This window comes from Corvus moneduloides, chromosome 10, assembly GCF_009650955.1.
Source record: "Corvus moneduloides isolate bCorMon1 chromosome 10, bCorMon1.pri, whole genome shotgun sequence".
Lineage (NCBI taxonomy): Eukaryota > Metazoa > Chordata > Aves > Passeriformes > Corvidae > Corvus > Corvus moneduloides.
In genome coordinates this window covers 22,101,356-22,123,867 of record NC_045485.1, presented here as the reverse complement: position 1 = coordinate 22,123,867, position 22,512 = coordinate 22,101,356, and the positions used below count along the sequence as shown (strand labels likewise).

Here is a 22,512-nt window from a genome sequence, read left to right as displayed (position 1 = left end):
GGGACCTCACTGAATATAACAGAGAAAAATTTTGCAGCAGATAATCTCAGATGTCAGGAAAAGCCAAAATGCAAGAAATAGTTTTCTTGGAGGTTCTGCAAAAAGCTTTCTTTCAGCAGCTAAAAGGTCATAAAGCTCCAACCTTTGTCTCTTGACAGACTATTGAAAGGGATTTCAAAACCTGTTTTGTAGCCTTCTATTTTAACACTTTAAATGCTTAAGTTTCCCTTCAAGAGGAGCCTTAAAACATTTAGGAGAGCTGCTGACTTCTTTACTTTCTGTCATGTCATCCTTGTCTCAATTAGATATGTTACTGAATAATTACTTGAAAAAGGATCAGTGTTCTACTGTCCATAGGTAATTTGGCACTAGAAGGGAGACTTATAAAAACAAACACCCCCTAAAAAAATCAAATTGGAAAATAGCTTCCTCTCAGTTTGAACATGGTTCATTTTTTATTCTAACACGAGGATGATCACTTTTCATTTTAGTTGTAAATATTTTTAAAAAGCTGCACATCCAGTTCTAATTTATTGCTATTTATATTTTTTTAAAGGCTTTTGAGCACTCCTAGGAAGCCACTGTGTTTTGTGTCTGAATGGAAAGGAAAAACAATATTTAGTGTTAAGGTTAATAAACAACTCATGGGTTTGTGTGAATAGAGATGTAGGTGGTCTTCCTGATGTTTCATACGTTAGCAGTGTTGTGACAGGCAAGGAAGAGATTTGCAACAATTCTGGCTAACTAAAAGTTTTGAGATCACCTACTAATTTTGCAGTTTGAAATCCAAAAATATGTCCAAACATTTGTGGAATAAACCCTTAGTTTATTCACATTTTCTACTACTGGTAGTTACGTAATAAATATCTGTTCTGAAATGCGAGTAATACTCAAAAAGCTTTTGGTCATTTAGCTTTTAGTTTTAAAGTTTCTCTCATGAAATGGACAAGTGACCAGTATACTTTTAAAATCCTGTAAGTTTAGCAAGTTTTTATGTCAGGCTTCTATCAAAAAAAATTACAGAGGTTAAAAATCAGTAGAAAAGGAGGAATTTAGGCTACTAGGCAACATAAAAAAAAAATAGTACAGAAATACTTCAAGTTGTTTTTTCCTTTCAAATTGGACTAGAATGAGGGGAACGGCTGTTTATGGTCATTTTAACTATATAAACGTAAATCTATGGTCTACTAATTAATAACTTACGGGCAAAAGAGAAATTAATGTTATATGGAATAGGCTGACATGATAGCTGGTGTACACGAACTCCATAGTACTATGATATTTTAAATTTCTGTGTCTCATGCTTAGTTACAAGACATCTTATTTGCTTTTAAATTCATTATTTATAAAAAACTTGTCTCGTATGCTGTATTTTATTTCTTGCATTTTTTCTGTTGCATTTGGCTGCTTGTCAAGGTTTGTGTAATGATTAGATTTTTATCTGAGACAAGTAGCAGTCGTTATTTGCAGCTGTCAGTCAAAATATTTCATTAACTCCAAACACCACAAAAGCATCATAAATCTTATTTACAAAATATGTTCAAGTAAGCTTGTAAAACATTTGCCTGCTAAAAACAGCTAGAATGGAACTGAATGCTCAGAATCGAGGGTGCTTTGAAACCAATTATATTGGAGTACGTATTTCTTTGGGGCTCTGGGGAATTGGGGGAGGGGGCAAAAAAAATCATTTAAAATCTTTTTCTCCCTGTAAATTAATGGATCATTGTTATAATTGAAACAAACGTGTAGTTTACTTGGTTTGAGTTTGTTTTTTGGTTGTTTTTTTCTATAAAAGGAAATGAGAATTTTATTTTACAGATGCCAAATAGGAGGTGTGATGAGGTAGGATGTACAAACAAATGAATATGCAAAGCGCCTTTGATGACACAAAAAGAAGACTTACAAGGGCTTCAAGCAATCGTTTGATTCAACTCCTTGCTCTGCTGCAAAAATGAGTTTCTCTGATGTGTTTCAGCTTCTAGTCTACAAGATTATAAAACTTTCTCAGATGATCTGTGCCTGACTTCTATCACAGTAATTTGGAACAATTTTTATCATTTATTGAAGTCACCACAGTTAAAGAGTAATGTTTTTTTTTGCCCTTTCTTGCATGGGTGATCTTTATTCTTTTTTGCAACCACCATTTTACGTATTGAACAAAAGCTATCATTATACACAAAAGAAAATTACACACTTTGTACACTGAATATCAGCTTCAGAGAATTGGTACATTTTCCTCAAAGTTAATGTGAAATTTGGTGTTTGAAATTAACTGATGTGTCTCAGACAAGCAAGGGAAGTGACTTTTGGATTAGTTTTTACCACGACTGACGTTTTTTAGATTAACTAATAGGAAATCATAAAAATTAGAGAAGACAATGTAGGTAATTCTCTCAGTCTTGCTAAGTAAATATTATGTTTTTAAATATTGTAAGTATACCACACACAGCATCTGTAATTGCAAGTTACTAAAGAGCTATGGCATCCTGTCAGTGAAATGAAGAAAAAGCTTAAATGAATTGTGCTGTAAAGTCTCAGTATCCCATAAGAACAGAGCCCAGGGTATCCAAAGTGAACTGAAATGTTGAGGCCAGGGGTGTTCTAGAAGCTAAAAGTGAGATAACATTGAATTAACATTACAAAGGAGAATTGCAATGACCTCTGTAACTGTAGATTGATTAATAGTGATAATAACTCAAGATAAAATGAAATTATAATTGATTTTAAAAGGATTTAGAAGGAGGGTAATTAATGCCAGTAAGATTTTTTTCACAGATGACATCTCTGTGTCACGAAAATTCTTTTTAGTCTTTTGAAGGAATCCTGTGTTTATTCTGTAAAGGTAGCAGCACAGACTTTAATGTAACATCTTCTGTGGTACTCTGGAAATCACAGTAAAAACAGCGGTTTAGGATAATTATTAATCATGTATTTCTAGTTTACACAAACTGACTGATAAATCTTCAGAGGTGTTACATGTCAATGGAGAACTGTCTTGGAATGGAGCTTTTCCTACCAACATTTTTCAGACAGAACCACTAAATTCAGTGGTAGTCAACACCTTCATTATTTATTGGATAGAAACCTGCTACTCACATGAAAACAATTGATCTCAGTATAAAAATATTCCCCCTTTTTGAAAGAAAAGTATAAAGTAGACAATATAAATGTTGTGTTTGGCTTCAGACCCACAACTCTGAATTGTGGCAGAAAGGATGTTATTAAATATATCTGAGTTCTTACTTGTGAATTCTGATATAAATGCCAACCATACCAACAACCAGGACAATGCAAATCATGTTCTGGAACTTCCAGGCTGTTTATAATTTGAAAATTCCTCTGTGTGTGTGTGTCTGTTTGGGCAAATACACACTTGATTTTGTACCTAACAAATAAAACTGGTAAGCTTAGGAAAACTATTCCTATCCATACAATCATTTGTATATACAATTATAGCAGCGAGGCCAGAGATACAAACTGTGGCAGGTGTAATGCACGGAGAAGGATTTAATATTGAAAAAAATGAGTTCATGTTTATGGAATTCAGTAGCTTTAGTCCATTAAAATATATTGGATTGTGAAGGAAATTTTTTCCACATTGCTGACTAGAACCTGCACCTTTGAAAATTCATGTAGATGCTGTATTATTTAGTATTCTCAGAAAAATATATATGTAGCATTCACTATTCTTCCTTACCAGAGTAAATAGCTTTAGATTGCACTTCGCTGGATTTGTCAATTTGTTTTCTCAATTTGTGCAGTGAAAACATTTCTTCCTTACAGACTGTGTGTGCATTGTTTCAGGAAGTTAGATTTATTGCATCAAAATTAACTTCTAAAGATCAGACTTTGAGGATTAAACCTGAAATATAATGTTCTAGGTACTTTTCTTAGATTATATTGTGCAGTAATTAGAAGCTATCAGTTTTCTGTATTATAGAACTCTGCTAATCAGTTCTGAAATAAAATACATTGTCAGCCTTTCTGTGATTTGCTTGCTTGCTATGAAAAAGCTGTGACATATCCTTGAAACCTTGTTAATAAAACTCCACATTTTATTAACAAAATTTAAATGTGTTTTTAGTCCTGTAGTACTTGACAGTACATAGAAATAACAATATCCCTATTCAATGCTATACTTAGGTTTTGGAAATATCTCAGATAATAATCTTAATTTTCAAGGTGCAAACAAACACATCATTTAGATGTATGATGAGTTTTGGGTAATAGCTGGCTGCTGTGTGTTTCACTGAAGATCTTTTCAAAGTTCCTTGGACTAGATCAGATTCATGTGTCTGTTTAAAATTACATGTTATTCAGTTAGTTGTAGTTCTTCTCCCAAGACTTAATATTTTATAGTTCTTGAAACCAAGTTCAAGTGAACTTCTGTGAAGTTCTTCTATGAAACCAGAAAGAAAAAGTCATTTGACCATATGGCTTTTCCCTTCTCTAGCTTTTTCTCTCCTTTTCTCACTGCTATTTTTTTTTCCTGTACAGAGGCAACACCAAGGACAGTTTCTCATGGTTTAAGTAGATAAAAGTTGGAAGAATCCAGTCAGGAAAAGAGTATTACAGTACCCCACTGCTGTAAAAATAAAATCATTTGACATCTTTTGGATCATTTAATTTATCTTGCAGTGGAGCCTGGAGACCTGTATTTGTGGTGCTGACACACTTTAATAAATCTGCTTTGTGATTATCTTTCTGAAAAATTCGATTTCTATGTATACTCGATGTCTTAAGTGCAAGTACTGTTGTTATACCATTTGCTCAATTCCCACTGAAGTCCAGAAGAGGATTTTTATATGGAAAGTATGATGGTAGTTTATTGACCTTCATGGTCTGTGTGGAGTGGTGGGAGTGTCTTTCCTTCAAAGAATGAAAAATAGGTTTTGTGTGTGGCTTGAAGGGGGTGATTTGTTCATGCATCATTGCTATTGAGAAGTTTCAGTGTCAGACCACAGGTTTCAGGACAAGGTAAAGCTTTGTCAGCAGTAAATTTCTTCAGCCTTGTTCCAGGCTGGTGCCATGAGGCAAGATCAGCCATAGTTTACCCACGTGTCAAGAGAGTTCTTCCAAGAATTATGTCTGATTTTCGGTGTTCTGTGCCAAAAAAAAGCTTCTTCATGTGTGTCTATTGTGATTAAACTTACTCCAGTCTTTGATTACAGTAATAAAGCCAGAGATTTTGATGGCCAATTTCTCCTCCACTTCAAAAACCTGACTGTTGGATTGGCTATACCATGGTTGTTTATATATACGTGTCCCCTCTTACCTGGATAATGTGGTGTTGTGGGTCTGTCCTGTCTCTGTGTGCATTGTAGAGGTGTGCAGGATGATTCAGTGAGATTTTAGGGTTCTTACAAGAGCTGATATAGTATTGGATATTGGGAATGTGTGTGGAGGAGCAGGGAATATGTGGCATGTAATATGTTCACTTGTAGGACAGGGATAAATGATTTTCCTTGTTATTTCGTAGTGAAACCCTTGAGTTTATGTTGTGCTCATAAACAGCAGATTGAAGATCTCAGCACAGTGGAAGAAAGCCCTGCATGGGGAAGGGGTGGCAGAAGGCTGACCTCAGCATAGTTGATGCATCTGCATTTGTGGGTCAGCTTTGTGATAAAGCTCATCAGGGTGTCTTTACTGAGCTGATTCGCACGTTGGCAAGTGGTGGTGTGTTTGGGAAGTAGTGCTAGCAAACATTTCTGCTAGAAGTGCCACAGATCCTGAGTTCTGTGTAGCTCAGGAAGTGTGACATGGAATGCTGATAGTAGGTGGGAAATGTAAATTAGAGTAGTTACAAGCTGTAGTATCCATATTACACCCAAATGTGGGCCTAATTTCTAACATTAGGTGCTGCAATACAAATGCAAATTTTGCTCTTTGTGTGGTGTGGTTTGGGTTTGTTTTGTTTTCCAGAAGCAGGCTGGAGTTCTGGGGTGGTTTGAGCCATGTGGTTCCCTAAGTGGGAGCCACTGCTCCTGCTCTTGCAGGCATGTGCTGTGTGTACTGAGGGGATAGTGTTGGTCATTAAAAACCCCATAAATTTACTTTCATGGTTTGCTTTACCAGGTGAGCCTTAATTCACTGTTGTTGGAAGGATGTCATGGAAGCTTTCTCTCCGAATTTTTTCTCTTTGTGCTATTGTATTGAAAACCAGTGAGGAGTATGTTGCTGCATATTCATTTGGCATCCAACCTCCCACTGACTGACCTGTCTGGGATACTCATGAGATCCTGAAATATAACTCTTCAAAGAATAGAGTGAGTGTGTCTGTCCCCTTCAGAGTGAAGAGACATCTTTCTTCTTTTTTTTTCCTGTGGGGTATGGAGAAGCAAGGCTGTAATCTCACTGGCATAAATTATTTATTATCCACTTGGAGGGTTTGAATGATGCATCCCAAAAATGAGTAGCATGGCAGAGCCTGATCATCACAAAGTTAGACTGCACCAAAATAGGTTTGCAGTCTTTCTGACTCTATGTGTTACAGAATGAGAATGCCTTCAGGCGTTCAAAATGCTTTACAAGCCACAGCTTGGAGTACAAAATATCAGCCTTTTGAAAATGAGGCCTTGTTGTCAAATCCTAATCATTTTACCTACTTAAGCAGTGTTTTTATATTAGCAACAAATCACAGCACAAAACATTTGGCAAGTCATGCAGTTCTTGTCAAGTCCCAGATCATTAGTGTTTTATACTAAACCAAATTAATTTGCATTTTATCAAACCTGGGTTTCACAGTATCTCAGTTATATGTGTGACAAGTAACACTGACCAGTTTTCCTGCTGCTGAATTAACAGCAAGAAAAACCTTGAGCACCATTAAGTCCAGGAGAGTTCTACTTTTTACATTATCAAAAAACAGAATGAGTGCATCCTTTAATTACAAATCCAACCATTCCATGCTCAAAAATTGCTTATATTCAAAATTTGAAAATACAAGCTCTAAAGGAAAAAAGCATCCAAAGTTTTCAGTGTGTTCAGAGTTGGCTCTGGAGAAAGGTTCCCTCTTGATACAGTTATTTCTGGGTTGTCCATCGTAACAGAATACAATTTTAAGCAGTTTTCTGAAATTTACCATCAATAAACATAACTCACTCAATAGTGAGGCTGAGCCTGTGGTCATGGAAATTCAGTCTTTTAAGTCACTTTACCCACCGTGTTGGAGAGTTTGCCTTTACCTCTGCTGATGAAAAAAATATGGAAGAAGTTCTAATGCAGTATTTTCTGGGGTAAGTGCATACTTTGGAGAAACACAGCTACCAAAGGTGTGTGCAAGTTTCTCAATTAATTTTTTTAAACCTTATAACTCTGTATTTTTAAGGTACTTGGAGCTGCTGATGGCGTTCCAGTTGCAGTCTTGCCACTTATATAATTCATGCTGTGTAATTTTAGCTTAAAATATTTGATTGCTCTGAAATTCTCTTATCAAATGGGAACATACCTGCTTGATTTTTACCTTCCTTAAAAAGCCATTAAAATTCCTAGCAGTTTGTACTGGGTGTTGGCAACATCTGACTCAATGAGGCATGGGACTTCAATTTGGGTATAGGAAGGATAAATGTAATCCAGAATCATATAGCAAGCATCAGGAATCAGAGAGAGACTGTCAGTAGATAAAGTTAAATGTAGAAAAAGTGCAGGATGGAAAATTAAATTTACACTATATAATTTTTTACTACCTTGCTTTTGTATTTCTTGCCAGTTTGATGTAAATTTTGCATCTAAAATGTGATTTAGTCCCATGAAGTACCATTTATTACAAAGATCTTACACTGATGGTCATATTTTTTTAAAAAATAAGACAATTATTTAAAAGTATGCAAATGCTGCTTAACAGAAACCAAAGCCTTGAACAAGAATTACAGGATTAAGTTTGTCTCATGTTTTCTAGCTGTAAACTAAATAAAAAATAATTCCAGTTTGCAAAGTAGTGCAACATACAATGATATATTTAAATTTTTTGCTCCAAGCATAGATATTTATCCATGGTTTGTTTTATAACCGCTGGTATTGTAATTTGCCTTTTTTTTTAGGAAGCCGCCATTAAAATGCAAAAATTTCTTCACGCAATTTTGAAAGGTACAACTGGAGTTTTATTTTTGGCAGCCTGTGTTGCTTAGGTAAACTGACTTTTCCTCAGTTCAGTAGAAATCTGAATACAACATCAGAACTGGTTCTTGGCTAATCTTGGTTTGACCTGACCTTTTGAAAGTATTCTGTTTTTCATCATTTTCTGTTTCTTCTTCTCCTCTGGGTGAAAAAGGCCTTCTCTGTCATGCGGAATACCTGCAGGCTTTTTCAAAGAACAATTATTTTAAAGCCATGTGGTTTATCTCTGAGGCAGTTTTTTCTTGTAAAAAATACCTTCCTGCACAGCCTAAAAAACTGTTTACTCTTGGAATTTCCAGGTGTGGTGCTTTTGTGTAAGAAAACACAGAGTGCTTTGGAAGTGGGGGAATATTAAGTGTCTAATGGTGATCCCTGGGGTTGTAGTGATCTGTTTGAGAATCACCTGCCCTGTCATGAATATCAGAGGGATTCAGATGATGCCGAATTCTTTGTTCCTGATGACTTTAAATATAATTCTTGAGGGAGTTGTTTTTCCCTGGTGACAAGTTCCTCTCAGAGGAACATGTGTGTGTGCAAGGAACATCTCTCACTTTACTATGTTCAATGCTGAAGAACCCAAACTAGGAGCAATTTCTGGGAGTTAAACTTCTCTTTTCTGTGACTGATTTGCAGTGCTACAGAATTTCACCACAGCATTCGTGTTGCCCTTAAAGATCATTAAATAATGTTCAGATTTTGGGTATTTTCAGTAAAGCTTCATACTTGTTTAAATGAAAATATGTATAAGCAGGAAGGAAAAATTGCTAAGAAACTAAGGAGCCAACATTTTACTCATTTTAAATTAATTATTTTAATCTAAATATAACATTAATTAAATGCAGCAAGGTTTAGTCACTCATAGGATTTCTTGGTGTAGTTTTAATCAGGTAATCAAATGATTGCATTGTATAAATAGGCAAATACATCACATTAGTGGTGGGTAACATTCAGGCTATTTAAACCACAACAACTCTCCATCTATAGAATATTAATTATCACTAGCACATTTAGATTTTCCTTTCTTATGTAGAGAAAGAATGAATATAATTTAGAATTATATTTATGCACCTACTTGAATCATGTCAGTTTGGTAAGGTTCAAAATTGGGGAAATGTTGTGCATTTAATTTTTATGTAGTTGTTTTGCTTTATGATGTTGGGTAAGGCAGAAATATTAGGTACCTTGCTTGCCTTTAGTTGATTTGAAAGCACTTTGAGGTCTACAGGGCAAAATGCCTTATTAAATCTCCCTAATAATTTTATGAAGAGCTGATTTGCATTAGTAGCAATATATATAATCAATCAATAAAGACAGAGCAGAACAGGATGTTTATAGCCAAACCTGTAGTCAGCTGGAAGAAAACAGAGAAGTGTGCTTGCATAGAATTAATGCAATTCCTAGGAACTCCATGATTTTTTTTCAATAGCCTTTTGCAGTCATCCAATAATATTTTTTAAGAACCATCAAGCCCTCTGCCTCTAATGATCTGTTTGCTGGAGTGTAGCAGGTGTTTCTAGATGAGAGACACAGACCTGTGAGTCCTTTGCTGTGCAGCTTCTCTGGCCTTTACTACCTGTTGCTGTTGGTTTACATGTTTACAGTAATAAAGATGCTAATCTCTTGCCTTCTGCATTTTTACAAGGTCTGTGGTGAATTTAATAAATTCTGTAGCTCTTTCTTTAGACAATTTTACTTCATCTGGATGGTCTTTTACACTTCAGGTCATTAATTGCACCAGTCCCTGACACAGGTGGTGATTCAGCTCAGAAATAGAGATTGATTATTCATGTAGAATAAGCTTCCTTGTTGTAGTTCTGAAGCTGGGATCACTGACATACTGTAAGAATAACTGGTCGTTCTTTACTTGCCCTGTTGAAAGCTCTTAAGACGTTTTAATCCATTTTCAAAAGGTGGTAATGTTTTAAGTTAAGCTGGAGTCAAGTAAAGAAAATTAGTAACCAGAACCAACTAATAAGATCTGCAGTGAAGTACCACTTGATTATACTTTAGATGTGTCAGATCTATTTTAGAACATTAACTCAAATGAAATGTATTTAATTGGCCATATGGTACTCTTCATTTCCTCAAATTTGTAACTTAAACCTGTAAGATGGTGCTAAAACCCAAAATGAGCTCCAGAGAAATAAAATCATGTGAATATGAATAGCCTGTGAATCCTTGCACTGACACGAAGCACTCCTTGATTACTGGCTCTCAGTGGCTTGGTTTGTTTCCAGTGAGAAGTCTTGACTGACACAGTGGAGCTCAGCCTAAGCAGCTGAGTGCTCTAAATGCAGCCAGTCTGTGTTTTTTCTGTAAGGCTAACCAGCTGAAGAAATATAGTTTGGCCACTCTACAACAGGGAGTTAGCTGTGTGTTGCTAATAGTTTATCCCAGATACATTTTCAAAGATTTTTTTAAAATTAATTTTATTAATTTTATTAATTGTAGAACATTGTTATTCTTTAAGTCCATTAGTCTGGGGAAACACTTCATTTGTTTAATGAATGCAAAACAACTTTGCAGTTGTTACCAAGGAGTTGAAGAATGCTGGTCTTGTAGAGTCTGCATAACAATAAAAACAGATTGGAAGAGCACAGCATCTTGCATGTAAAGCATTCTCCCATATTAGTGCTGGGTTAAATATTTATTGTTGAACTTGTCATTATCAGAGACTTGTGTGTCAGAACTGTGAAAGTGAAATAAAACAGTTAAACTCTTAAAATGCTGTACTATTGAATTGAACATTGCTATCGTAAAAATATTAATCCTTTACCATCAAGGATAGTGATATAAAACCCCCAAAATACCATATTTTATAGTCCTCTTAACCAAAGCTGTAAACATTTCATATGTGAACTTCACACATAAGAAAAAATAAATTTCATTGTTGCTGTAGGAAGACATCTCTTCAGCTCCTGATAGGCTGGTAGGAGTGGGGGTTGGTGGATATTCAGAATTAACTGTCAAAAGCTGTATTTCACAATTTCACATCAATCAGTGAGCCTTTAAACATTAAAGGAAGAACAGGCTACTCATCATTTATGAAACTTGACCAGCTGTGGTGGTGGGCAGTATGAAATGAGGAGAGTCTGATCTCTGCTGCAGTGTAGAGCACAGGGTGATCCTTAAATGCCTTATAATTCCTGGAAGGAGCAGTGGATCTTGTACACAGATATATGCATAAAATCATAAACATGGCTTTTTGTGTGGATGTGTGCTATGCAGTGGGTTCAAGTGGGAGAGACTGTAGGAGATGCAAGTGTGGTTATTAAAAGCACCTTTTCCAATGACTTTGTTGTTTGCTCTTCTGCTATTTCTGTTAGAACTTTTTGGACAGACCTTAAACAACTGTGAATGTATGTAAGAATGGCAGGAGCAGAAATGCTTAACAGACTAAAAAAAGGAGTAATACAACCACCTTTCAAAATTACTTATGAAATGGAAGCTATTTCTTGAAGGTATTTTAAAATAATTTTCTGCAAGACTCTGCAGCCTTTATTTAAACTGTGTAATATGCAATTGCATTCTTCATAGCACTGAAATGAACTGTTAAGCAATAATTATGCTAATTTTGAATTGGGAAGATACCAAGGTTTGTCTCTGTCTAACATTTTCCTGATAACCTCGGAGACTTTAATATACAGAATTTGCTGTATTTTTGTGTTAAAGTAGAACCAATCTTAAGCTATTCTTTTAGAAAGCCTGTAATTCTGTAAGTAGAGGTGAGGAAGTTATACTATGTAAACTGTTAGCTGAATGCAAATAGTCTCCAGTACTTCAACTTCCTAATATCCCTGAAAAGAAACCTAAGTATCTTATTTGCTATAATAGATGTTGAAAGCCTTTTTGCCTACTGTTTATTAAGTGTTTAATTACCTGATAGATTTAAAAGCTACACAAGTATGTAGCACTCAGTCTGGGCTTGATTTCCAGTTTCTGTATTTATTACAGTTCTGTTGCTAAGATTTCACCATTAAATACTTACGTGAATGAAATACAAAGATTTCACTGACTAGAATTGTTTTCAGCAACTTACACAGAAAATTTGTATTGTGTATCTTTAGCCTTTGCATTCTGTTTTTCTCTTAAGCCCTACTTTGCAGTTGTGGGGAATTCTTTACATTGCCAGCATTTCACAGACAAATCATAGATTGAATATGATAATCTCATGCAGCTTTTTGTTGTGGCAGAGCATGCTATTAACTGAATAAAAAATTGATTCCTTAGTAGCCATTAAAGATCTCAAAATCTTCCCAATGGTACCATGATGCCTTCTAATCTCCTGGCCTGCATGGGACATTCCATGTGCCTTGATTCTTCTCTTGCCTCTCCTGCCATCTAAATTAAATATGACTTTTTTTGTCCTCTGAAAGACTCAGTCATGTTGCAGCAAAACTTCATTCTCTGCTACGTTCAAGATGCTTCAACCCAAAGAATGCTGTTTAAATGAGATATTGCTTTAAGTCTTTAAGAGTCTGACTGCAAATAATTAAGTAGAAGTTCGATTTGTGTTTGTTTTTTCAGAGCCAGGGCTTCAACTGTGTGGAAAAGACTAGATGTCCAGGATCCAATGTGAGTTCTGTGCAGATACAGGGAGATTCGGATTATTTCATCAACCATCTCGGAGTACCTGCCACGCAGTTTTCCTATGAGGACATCAAAGCATCAGAGGTAGCTATGACTAGAAATGGAAAAACTGAAAATAGCAGAAAGATAGAATTACGTTTTCTCAGGCTGTATCCTGTTGTAGTGGAAATTTATCTCCTCTGAGTACATTTTTTAGGTCTTCAGAGGATTACCACAGAGCTTCAAAGTGACTGGTTTTGTAGGGATATGGTATTCAAAGAAACAGATAAAAATTGGAGGATGTTATGTTAAAAGTGTTAATATTGCTGATAGTTTTATAGGCTACATGTTGTCTAACCCAACTTTTCAGACTGTTTTCAACATAGAGGAAACAGATTGATGTGTATTTTTTTACTGCACAGTAGGATGTGACAATCTTCAAAATGAATTCTATATCCATTTGCATACCGCGAGAAAAATGTGATTCTCTAGTATAACATTGGTGGTAAAGATCTGTATGCTTGGTTGGAGTGTTCCAGACACCACGTTCTTTTTCAGTCCATCAGCCTCTGCAAGGTAAGTGGAAGGAAGAAGCATTTTATGCTGTTTGGAGTTCAGGTTGGAATTGGACACAAATAAATTGTTAGGAGAGTTTGTCCTTCCTCCATCTTAACTGCTCTAGGTTATTTGCAGCTGGACAACTCAAACTTACCCCCTGTTGGTCATCTGAGGATCAGGAAGCCTGGCAATATTAGTTATTTCAAGATACAACAGGCATGAGAAGAGCTGCGAGTTTTCATGTAAACGAAATGATGCACTGACTTCATATTCTTCTCAATTATCTTCTTTATTCGCTTCACTCTGCTCATCTCCTGTGTACACTTCTTTCCAAGTTGAGGAACAAAGCTGAGGCTGGATTGAGCTGGAATGTTTCCTGACACTGCATGCTAATATGCTTCTCTTTCACATATGCAAAACAAAGCAGAGATGTGCCAAATACTGAGCATTGCTGTCGCGTTGTTGTGTAGATTAAAATAGATTAAGTCAAGAATTTATATAAATAAGGAGACTTCTGTTTCTAAACATCATGGCACCTATTAGGCAAAGTTTTCTATTTCAGATTAAACACAAGGCAGAATGCTGTAAGGAAAATCTGAAGACAGAAGATGTGTGAGTGCAGTGGTTCTGACAGGCTTGTGGTCCAGAGGAATTTTTGTTGTCACTTAGCAGCTATTCCACATAGTTTTCATTCAAGATCTGTGTATATACAATCTATGGAGCATGAGATAGAATCTGCAAAGTTCAGTATCTCAAAATAGTAAGTATTTCCCGGCAATATTTACAATATGAACACTGAAGGTTCCCTTGGCTATTGTCTACTTCAATCCAAAGTTATTCTTCGTGTTCAGTTAACCTTGTAAATGTGCATTTTTGTCTCTCAGAATGACTCATCGATGTAATTAAAATCATAATAGAAAATATTTCCATATTTGCTTAAACATGACACTGTAAATTTGGTTCTTTGTTAAAAATTCAGCTTTTGTCCTTCTTGAAAAATCATTTCCTAGAAATAAACTTGGTAAGTGTAATCTGCAGTCTTTAAGTAGACATACTGCACTTCTCAGACTGTAGGAGACCTTGGCCCCCTGAGATCTGTTTTATGTGAGAAATAAATCTGCTTGGCAAAATGTGTAAATCTCTCTTGGCAAGAGGATGGAATTTTTCCCTGAAACTGAAGTTACACAGAATGATTAAATTTGGATTATTTGCTGTATCTTTGTTATTTATTGTATGGGTTGTTAACAGTCCTTCAGAAGACAGGCTCATTGTCTCTCCTATGTTCTATCAGACAAGCAATCTGTTTATCCTTTACTGTTTATTGCCATTGTTTATTATAGATTCTGTTTACTGACAGATATTATAAGGCAGATAAATTACTGTGTGTTTGCAGCCATATTAATAAACACTGTAGGAATTTCTGTTCGGCAGGTTAGGGGCTGATAAAAATCTGCTGGTTTGCAGGGAGAGATTTTTCCTTGTTTGCTTCGATCCAGCTTTTTAAACTATGCCTCAGCTTTGTCAGCTTCATTGCAAAACAAGATTTGGGAAAACAGGTTTCAGAAATGGACTGTTCTGACATGATTTGTAGGCTATCATTTTGCCAGGTCGGTTTCCTCTTCTCTCTGTTTCACTGCTGTGACCTACTCAGGAATCACTCTTCCTTTGGAATATACATTAGTTGTTTATTTTATCCACCTGTCAGCCTGCATGCAGTGTCAGGTAAAACTGATGCTATTCCACAGCTGAAAAAATCCCTGGTTTAGAGTTAAAAAGCCCAGGACCTGTGCTTGTATTCTGCCTACAGAGCCACAGCTCCAGGTCAGCTTTAGAAATGCATTTCTTACACAGTCGGTGCAATGCCAGTCCACAGAGAGAAGGTCATAAAAGCTTTTCATTGACAGGAACCTGAGGAGTAAATACAAGGAAATAAAAGTTGTAAGAGGAAACATTCAGGCCAGAAGAGTAAGTAAAACTGTCTGGCTTGGAATTACGTAATACAGTGAACCACAGCCTCGGGGAGGTTAAATCTGCCTGGCAAATGCCCGTGGTCAGGTCTGTGAGCCAGTAAAATGCATTCTGAGAATTCAGCCACTGCTGTAAAAATGCACTGGGTGAAATGCAGCTCATTTATTCACTGGCAGGAAATATGCAGCATTTTAGTCTTAAAGTAAGTAAACTTGGAAGAGTTTTTCTAGTGGTTAAAAAACCGTAATACTGGTCCAATTTCTAAGGTTTCTCTTGCAGTTGCTGAAGAAAGCCTTCCTCTCCTCTTTACCTCTGGTGCACTGGCTTTGCCATCATACAAGGGTCACATTCTGATTTGTAATGTGTTAGGAGACAAGCTGATCAGATTTTCCTAATACCTGCCGATTATTTTGCTTTCAGGAGGAGTTAACGCTATTTGAGATAATGATTAGTGTGTATCCAGGTCACTGTATCGAGTCTCCAGAGAGAGACTTAAATGTTGATTTCAAATCAGAGTTTCTCTGCTACTGAAAGCCATGATTAGTCTATTAGTCCTCACCTCAGCAGAGAATAGTATTGGAAACATACTCAGTTATCTTTACAGCACCAAGGAAGAGTAGCATAAACTAAGAGAGCTGTTAAATCAAAGACTTGCCTTAGTAACTCTCTGTACTGTATAAAAGCTGGATGTCAGTCAAATTACATGATTGTATGAGCATTGGTATGTCAGAAAAAACAACATGGAGCAGGTGATTAAATTCTCTTTTTTTTCCCCATGTGTGGACTGTTTCTGTGCTCTTGAAAATATTAGTCCTGTTTGTAGAACAATGTATTTTCAAACACAAAAAATGGTGTAACAGGTATAACACATACATGTCCTCCATAATTATAGAAAATACATGCATATAACAGACTGAAGTATCTGTTCATCACAACTCTGCTTAGTGTCTTACATATAAATTCCTCACCTGTGGTGTTTTGACTTTGTAAACAAAATAATGTTATTTATGTGACTGAAACTCAGCTCTTGGTTACCTGACTGTAAATTAAGAGTAACTCTGAAAACACTAGATATGGTGGTGTATGATCTTTGAAACTTAACCTTTGCAACAATAAAAAGTTCATTATTCAGATCTGCAGCTGTAGCAACAGAAAATGCTTTTAGTCACAGTGAAGGCTCGCTTGCTAACTCCTATGAAATTTCTTACAGTGGAGACATGAATGGAAAAGAAACATGAATCCAGGTCTTGAAGTGTTTGGCATAAATCCTTCCTTTCATTTTTACACTGCATTTATTGTATAAAACCAGCATGGCCTGGAAATCTTTGTGTTGTTTCCTGTCTGTAGCTATAGATTTATATAGTTTTATCTGTTGGACAGACTCAGTATGGCAGAAGTTGATCCGTAACTCCTCTTTTACCCTCCATCTCTTTCTCTTACTTCTCTCCTCTTTTTCTTTAAGCTTTGCCTTGTTTTTCTTTTTGTATGAGCATCATCTCTGTAATTTTTTATGTTTAATTCAGTTTAATTTTCTGTGTATAATTTTCTTCTTGAAGGAGCACCTTAAAGTGTAGTTTGCTCTGCTGGATTCACCATTCAGATGGCCTTTTTTCTTTCATGAAAGAGGACAGAGAAAAGTAGCTTTTAAAAGATCTGTGTAGTACTGGGCTTCTTCCCTGAAGGGAAAAACACCAACCCCCTAGTTACAAGTCAATTTATTTTGATTACATCTTTCATAGCACAGTTTATAGTGTAGCTGCTGAAGTCCTGGAGCACAAGTAACCAGAGACTGAGAAGAAGAGCCTTGCTGTGGCTGCCTAATGTTTGGGTAGAGAAAATATAAATTGGGTTTTTCCATGGTTTCAGTCAGAGATTTGATTATTTCTTCAGCATTGTAACTCAAACATCATCGAGCTGTTCAGCATTTTGAGCTCCATCAAACTTCAAACTTCAGCTGGTACAGGTGTATTTTGGGTTTTTTTCAAGATGGAAATCAATTGACTGTTACCATCCATTTCTGTGTCATTGCTGTGAACAGTTTCATGAGGAATCTGGTTTTTTTAAATTATAGTTGGATGATTTCCCATGTTATCTGCATATTATTCATCCTTCTCAGTGCATCCTATTATAGAATGATTCCTGTCTGATAAGACAGAATCTTAAATCCCCTCTGTGATAATGTGATAGGTTACATCAACATTAGCATTATCATTTTGCTTGGGAAAAAAAATTGCTGCACATGCACATTATTAAAAAGCAAAACCAACTTTTTTTTTTTGTTATTTATTGATGGACACATAATCATCATGAAACATTTTGTAGCAGGTGTCCACGTTTGGGTATGCAGGACTCACAGAACATTTACTTTTACACCTAGATCATAAAAGTTGTTTTCCGTATCTTCACTCAAACTTAAGTTCAGGCAAGGAGTATAAAAATTACCTGTCACATTATTCACAGGCTAGACCAAGGCAGTGTAATACCATGGACCACTAAGCTAATTTAGAAGAAAAATGAAAAGAGGTTTCTTTATAGAAGGCATTTGTATGTAATATATGTAGAAGAGTTTAGAATTTTGACAGTTTGAGATTGTATCCTCTTTAGAGAGAATGCATAATGATTTTTATTTCTGTTGAAATATGCATAACTTTCTGAAGGTAACTTTCAACTTTCATTAGGGCCCTTAAAAGTGATTTTCACCCACACTGGTGTAAAACAGAGGGCACTAAATCTTAACTCTTCAGTGAATGTGGCTTCTCAGTTGTTTTTACCATCAGCCTCTACATCCTCCTTCCCACCCCATCCTGACCTCTTTTATTCGTTTTTATCACTCTGTGGGCAAACTTACTGCAGTTTCTTGATTTCAATATTTACATTCTTAGACTGACACATCATGCACTTCTCTCAAAAGAAATTAAAAGCTTTCCAAGATTTCTTTGTTGCGAGAAAAGAAACAGAGGAACTGTCCGTGATGGAGAGGACTTAGGGTCTAGTTTACAAAAAAATAACTCTCGTGTAGCAAGCTGCTTTTGTCTCTTTGATGTGCTTATGTTGTTGTAGAGGGAGGGCTTAGGCAGCTTGGAGTGTGTTTCAGTGCATCTGCCCTGTATCTGTTCTAAAGTGAATGGGAAACTGTATTTGAACCCCAAACACATTTTATTTTAAATGCATCTGTATATATAATCAACGTGGCTTTGGGGAAGGAAGCGAAGTCTTTGGAGTAGTTTCAACTCCACAGGTACAACCTCGTACCTGTGTGTGCACAGAGAAAGCAAACCTGAGTAGTCTGACCTGCAGTATTCTTTATTGAGAGCTGCTGGGTTTGTATCAGTAATGTAATCACTGGTCAAACAGTTCCAGTGCTTCAAGGCAATCCACTTTCACGTTCTGAAGTTCTGGATCTCCATATTCTTAGTGCAGTTATCTCACTTTCTTGCATCACAGCATTAATCTCGTTGTTACTCCATATCCAGGTCATTTTCTCCTTTACTTCTGGTGTGTCCTTTCCAACCAGGAAAGAGTTAGTATGGCCATGTACATAGTCCTGAGATTTCTGACTGACTGCTTGGATTATCTACAGCTGACCAGGCCCTTCTGGTAAATGTTCTGCTGTTTATTTTATGTTATTAATGTCCTCCTTGATTAAGTGTTACCCAATACCAATTAATTTATCAGAGCCAAGTATACTTACCAGGAAATTCCATTAGAAGCATCACAGCATCATTTTCTTAGAGGGATCAGGGCATACTGTATGCAAAGACACGATGTGCTTAATTCAGCCCTAGCTGCTCAGCAGAGAACTTCAGGGCCTCTGGCATTCGTGTGAATGTCCTTGGAAAAGATTTAGCACTGGTTGTCTGAGTCTGTAATTCCAGGGAGATTCTTACCCCAAACAGAAGCCACGTTTCTCCTTTTGCATCTATGCTAGTAGGGAATTTGCATAATAGCAGTGTGTTTCTATGATGATCTGCAATTTGATAGCTTTTCCGTCTGAAAATACAGCTCTGCATGGCTCCCCTCATTCCCTGTTTTACTTCTCTTTTCTCTCTGGTACATGTTAAATTTTTTCAGGAAATAACACAGCTGGTAGTTGCCCATGGGGAGTTACTGGAGATGTTTCATGCCTGTATGAAATAATCAAAGTACCATTGTGCTTAGTATACCAGAAAGTCTTAGCAAAGGAGCAAACGTGTATCAGCCTCAGGACAGTTGCTTGGGAATCCAGGATTCCCTTTTCCGAACTGCCTCTGGAGGGTTTGATGCTGTTGCACTTGCTGCTGAGAGAGTTTATTAACTGTGTAGTAGAACTTCATGGGAAACAAGGTGTAGCAGTGGGAGTCAGTTGTGTCAGGGTGAAGAGAGAGGTTTCATTTGTGCTTGTAAAAGCAGTGAACTGCCAGCGTGTAAGAAGGAATAGTTCCAGGAGTCCCCAGCAGGTTGCCTTGGGACTACCTGTGAAGTCCAAACCACAGCTGCCTTTCTGACTTAGGGTCTATGCTGTCTTTATAATAGCTGTGCTTTTCTTTATTCATACTGATTTTTTCCTGACCAATGTGTTTTCTCTGTCTCTAGCATAAATTAGTGGTTTTTAATTTCTCAGTTCAGTCAGGGGTTAGTGTAGTACTCACCAATAATTCATTAATTCATTAGTCCATCTGTTCATTTGGGCGCTAATTGGGTTGAATTTGGTAGTGAGAGCATGGTGAAATTGTTAAGGTTAATGACTCGGTGTTTTACAAGACAAAATGCGTTTGATGTTCAATTGATTGCTTGAGTTGTTTTATTGAATAATATGAATATTTAGCTACTTAATTTCATGGAAGAGCATCTTTGTTATTGCACTAATGCTAGTGAAACTGATGACGTCCTCATCAGTTTGGATACATTACTCTGCTCCAAAAAAATCTGTCTGGCCTCACAAATCCTAGTGCTTTGATGTACCAAACATCACACAGTGCATCCAGAAGGGAAAATTTCTTTGTGTACACTTGCCTTATAGTATCAAAATCACACAGCTTCTTTAGCATTCATTCAAACTGCATGAGTACATGTTTCTGTAAGCTCTGTCCTTGCAGATTCTCTCAGAGGCTCCTCAGTATCTTGGAATTGACTGAGGATTGTTGGAAGTCAAGGGAAGAAAGCCTGGGAATTAACAGGATCAATGGGATATTGGAAAATGTGAAAAATTTGTTTAGACACGAATTAATTGCTTCTGTTTGAAGCATCTAGTTACTGAAAATCCGTATTATGTAAGGACAGATGTCACTGAATTATCTGTTCTCCCTGGAGAATTTAATAGCCTGTTGCATTCATGGTAATGTTTTACCACTGTACTTCTGAGTGGCTAAATTCAACTGACCAACTGAAAATCTTCTGGTAGAATATCTGGAATAAGTATCAAAACTTGTTTTGTGTCAGTAGATATTAGTAGTGTGACACTCAGTTTTGTCTTTTAATACTTGGGGGGGAAAAAGTCAAGATGACTGGACAATCAAAGAGCTGTGGTTTGAGTCAACGATGCATTCTCTCTGATAAAATTTGCAATATTTGATATATCTTATTCTGTCCATTAAAAAACTGGTTAATAAATATTGTTTGAAGACATTATTATTCTTAGCAAAAGACAATTTTCATTCCTACTGCAAGGTGGTGAGCCTCCCACCCACACAGCATCTGTCCAGTGTCTAGCATCAGATCTTTTCTTTCAGTGTAATAAGTATCTATTTGAGCACTGAAAATAAAATCTGGAAATAGGAAGCATTGAATCAGGAAATAAAAGCACTGTGATTGATAATATTTGTGATTGTGAAAGACCTTGTCACTGGGATTCATGACTTCCAGGACAGTTAGGATGATCTTCCTGGAACCTCATGTTTCCGTGTGATTTGAATGTTCACAGTTGATGATAAAATGTTACAAAATGTTCTCGTGTCCTTCATACAACACATCCAAGAAAAGCTGTTTTCTCTCAGATGTAGTGAATCTGAGCTGAGCCTCCTGTTTCTAACATTCTGAAACTTAGGGAAGATCCTCTGTCAGGTTCCAGATTTCTGACTGGGGCCCCTTCCTCCTGCCTAAACTGCTGATTATGCTTTCAGTGTAAAAAGCACCAGGGGAAAACTGCAGAGGAATAAAGCCAGGCAAGTATCCTCACATCTTAAAAGTTGCTTTCTTTGTGCTGCAGTCTGTGAATTTATAGCTTTACAGTGATTATTTCAATTCACTTACTAACATAAGGAAGAAAACATTAAATTAAAAGAGATGAGAGAAATGTGCTTATATTCTTTTCCTTATGACTGTTGGCTGGGGTTTTTCTGGCTGCAATTGAGTTGAATAATAAAACAACTTGTGCAGCAGTGAATCCAATTCTGCCTCTCTTGTATTCTGTGCAGTCTTGTTTGTCAGGCCTTGCTCATTTTGTCCAGCATTGAGTGGCATTGCAAGGTCACTGCGCATCTTTACTAGAATATTCAAACAGAAAATAGATGTGCTTTTGTTTCTTTTCTAAAAGTTCTTCAGTAAACTGAAATGGTAAAAATACCAAAGAAAAGACTCTTGCCAGAAACTCCTTCTGACAAGCCCATTTTCCAGAGTAGGGGCATTCTCACTTTGTAGACATGTGTTAGGCTGTGGCAATTGCAAAGCTTTGCTTTATTAAAAAAACCATCTATTTTATGTCTTTTGCATCAGTGAAATGATCTTTCACATCACTTTATAATCCTTTGTGGATTTGGGAGGTCATGTTTAATTAGATATCTGGTGCATTTTCTAGAAAGGGTAAAGTCAGCTTGCTAGTGAGATGGAGAGGCAGGAACACTTCTGCAATATATTTGCAACCCTATGGGCCTTTATTGGTGAGAAATCCTATATGCAATACTTTAATGCCTGGTATTATTTCATCAATTCAATTTAACCCACACTTTAGAGAACCATACTTTGGCTTCAGTCTGTTCTATTCTACATAAACCACTTTTTCAGTAAATCTGCTTTAGTCTGCAGGACCCTCCCAAAGTAAAAGTAATCCAGATAGCTGATGATAAGCCATATTTTAGTCTATGAGATACCTTTTCCATTACTCTCTTTTTGATCCTTCTTACAGTCAAACCTCTGGTTCAATCACCCTGCCAGGAGGTTAAAAAAAAAAAAAAAAAAAAAAAAAACGGAAAATGGGGAAGAGATGGATTTTTAGCTTAGGTGAGGTGAAACAACTCTTTCTTTTCACTGTCTGTGTGAAGAAAATAAACATTTTTCTCTTGGTTTCCATCCTTCTTTTGTGTGTTTGCCTTGCAGCCTTTAGCAGTG

At 36.5% G+C, this 22,512-nt stretch overlaps 1 protein-coding gene across 9 annotated transcripts in view; it reads left to right on the top strand.

Annotated features, from left to right (window-relative positions):
• Positions 1–22,512, top strand: part of NAALADL2 (N-acetylated alpha-linked acidic dipeptidase like 2) — a 423,086-nt gene that overhangs the window by 333,519 nt on the left and 67,055 nt on the right. For all 9 annotated transcript variants that reach the window (XM_032119479.1, XM_032119480.1, XM_032119477.1 and 6 more), the window contains one exon: positions 12,643–12,789. In XM_032119479.1, coding sequence (XP_031975370.1) covers positions 12,643–12,789 — 147 coding nt within the window. The remainder of the gene's footprint in view (positions 1–12,642; positions 12,790–22,512) is intronic.